At 40.8% G+C, this 2051-nt stretch overlaps 1 protein-coding gene across 3 annotated transcripts in view; it reads right to left on the bottom strand.

The window, feature by feature from the left end:
• Window positions 1-746: 746 nt before the first annotated feature.
• TBXT (T-box transcription factor T) overlaps window positions 747-2051 on the bottom strand; it is a 25121-nt gene continuing 23816 nt past the window's right edge. For all 3 annotated transcript variants that reach the window (XM_042480761.1, XM_042480767.1, XM_042480777.1), the window contains one exon: window positions 747-1726. In XM_042480761.1, coding sequence (XP_042336695.1) covers window positions 1459-1726 — 268 coding nt within the window. In that variant the 3' untranslated portion in view covers window positions 747-1458. The remainder of the gene's footprint in view (window positions 1727-2051) is intronic.

Below are 2051 nucleotides of genomic sequence, written 5' to 3'. Positions count from 1 at the left end.
AAAGCTGCACTTGCTATGCAGTAAAGAGCTCTTTTTGATTGTCATTTCAAATTAGTCACAAGGAAGCAAGCATACAGTTGTGCATAAATCTGCAGTTTGGAGGACAACAATAGAGTCAAGGCACATCTATTATTTGGTTTCAAGGGTGTGGTACACATGGTGCTAAAGCACTGTGCTGGCACCATACTAGGGTTAAGGGACTGCGCAGTATACATGGATGTTGCCGCATGGCATTTATGTAACCAGTGCGCCAGTGGCACACTTGTTACGCCGCCCCTGTTGCTTTGAAAGAACCTGCTTTTTGCAGGTTCTTTTTCATCCTCAGGGAAGCCGCACAGTTTGGCGGCTACAGCTTCCCTGCGGAGGAAAAACCTCCGCCGCTGCTCCAGACATCCAGGAAGGTATGTACTAGGCCAGTATCTTCCAGATATGGGCTCTTTTTAAGCCTGCTTGTATTGAAATACTGTATCTCAAACAAGGAAAGCACTTCCATTTGAGCCAGTGTCCACAACACTAATTGTGTCAGGCCTTTTTCTTTCTTTCCTAGATTAATCAACTAATGTGGTAAAAGTATAATACACAGTACCTACCACTTCAAACTATGATTTTGTACTGTACATAACAAACTTCCAACATAAAGCTAGGATTTATTCCGAGTGAGCAAACCCATTCATTATGGACCTAGTGCAATCTTTACTGAAAAAATATAACTGATAAACATACTGAACTTTTATAGTTTTGTAATGGAAATACAACACTTCATGCAAGTTCACACATGATACTGCAGTCATCAGGTGATGAACATGAAAGTGATGAAACAGCCAATATAGACCAAACAATACAGAAAGAGCTTTGGTACATGCCCAGTACTTTTCATGGAAAGCTGTTCACACAGATAGCTTTGTTAGGTTATAAAAAGATACTCCCAGGGAGGTAATTGTGTTAGTCTGTTGCAAGGAAAAAACAAAAAACAAAAATTCTTGTTGAACCTTTAAGACTAACAAATTTTAAGTGGCAGAAGCTTTTGTGGATTCCAGCTGGCTTCATTAGATGTATCTAAGTAAGATTCAAACATGGGTGTGTGGATCAGATGTAGTACTGTGAGATTGTGTGTGGGTGTGGATGTAAACAAGCAGCTCTGAGGCAAATATCAAAAACAAAATCCATGCTGTACCTAGCTCCATTCTGGTTTGTTTTTGAAAGGAAGAGCAGACTGGGACATGGCTACAGAAATAGGCATAGTAAACATTACCAGTATAGTCTGCATGGACAGATAGGTTGCCTACCCCTTTCATAAGGTGTCTGTGCCACTATCAATACATCATAATACTGAAAGGACCATAAAGCAGTTAGTGCAGTTACTTTGCCATTAACCCCATGACTTTTCCATCTACCTGCCCGCAATCTTCCTTCTGGATTGCCAGATTAGAGCAGCAAGCAAGTCTTTGTTTGTAAGGTCTACATAGAAGGAGTTGTGACAGGAGTCCATGTGGAAGCAAGTCTAGCATGCACTGAAGCATCATACTGGCTGTCAGCAATGTCTGTCGGTGTGCCGCTGTCATACAATGGAGATCCTGAAGAAGTAGTAGTGACTGAATGAGACAGGGCAGGGTAATGGGTTGCAGACCCTCGCAGAAATTGGGATCCTATTCCACTGGGCACCCCACTTGTTTGTGACACTGGCGAGATGGTGCTGTTGCTCACAGACCATAGATTGGGATACTGGCTGTAAAGGAAAGAAAAACAAATTTCAGAATGCAAAGTTAGGTTTGTGTGGCCAGTTGATGGAATGCACTGGGTGGCCTTGGACAATTTACCATCTTAGCCTTCTTGTTGCAATGATTTGCTCATGAGATACAGGAGAGTGTTCAGAAAAACACCAGTAATGTGAACAACATCAAATAATTACATGGGAAACATTAGGCCAGTTGCTAGAGCCAACTAGAGTAGCTCCGCTAAACAGGATTTATGTATGTGTGTGTGTGTGTGTGTGTATATATGTATATATATATATATATATATATATATATATATATATATATATATATATA

The sequence above is a fragment of the Sceloporus undulatus genome, chromosome 1 (assembly GCF_019175285.1).
Source record: "Sceloporus undulatus isolate JIND9_A2432 ecotype Alabama chromosome 1, SceUnd_v1.1, whole genome shotgun sequence".
In the NCBI taxonomy this organism is placed as follows: domain Eukaryota; kingdom Metazoa; phylum Chordata; class Lepidosauria; order Squamata; family Phrynosomatidae; genus Sceloporus; species Sceloporus undulatus.
This window is presented reverse-complemented; position numbering and strand designations above follow the sequence as displayed.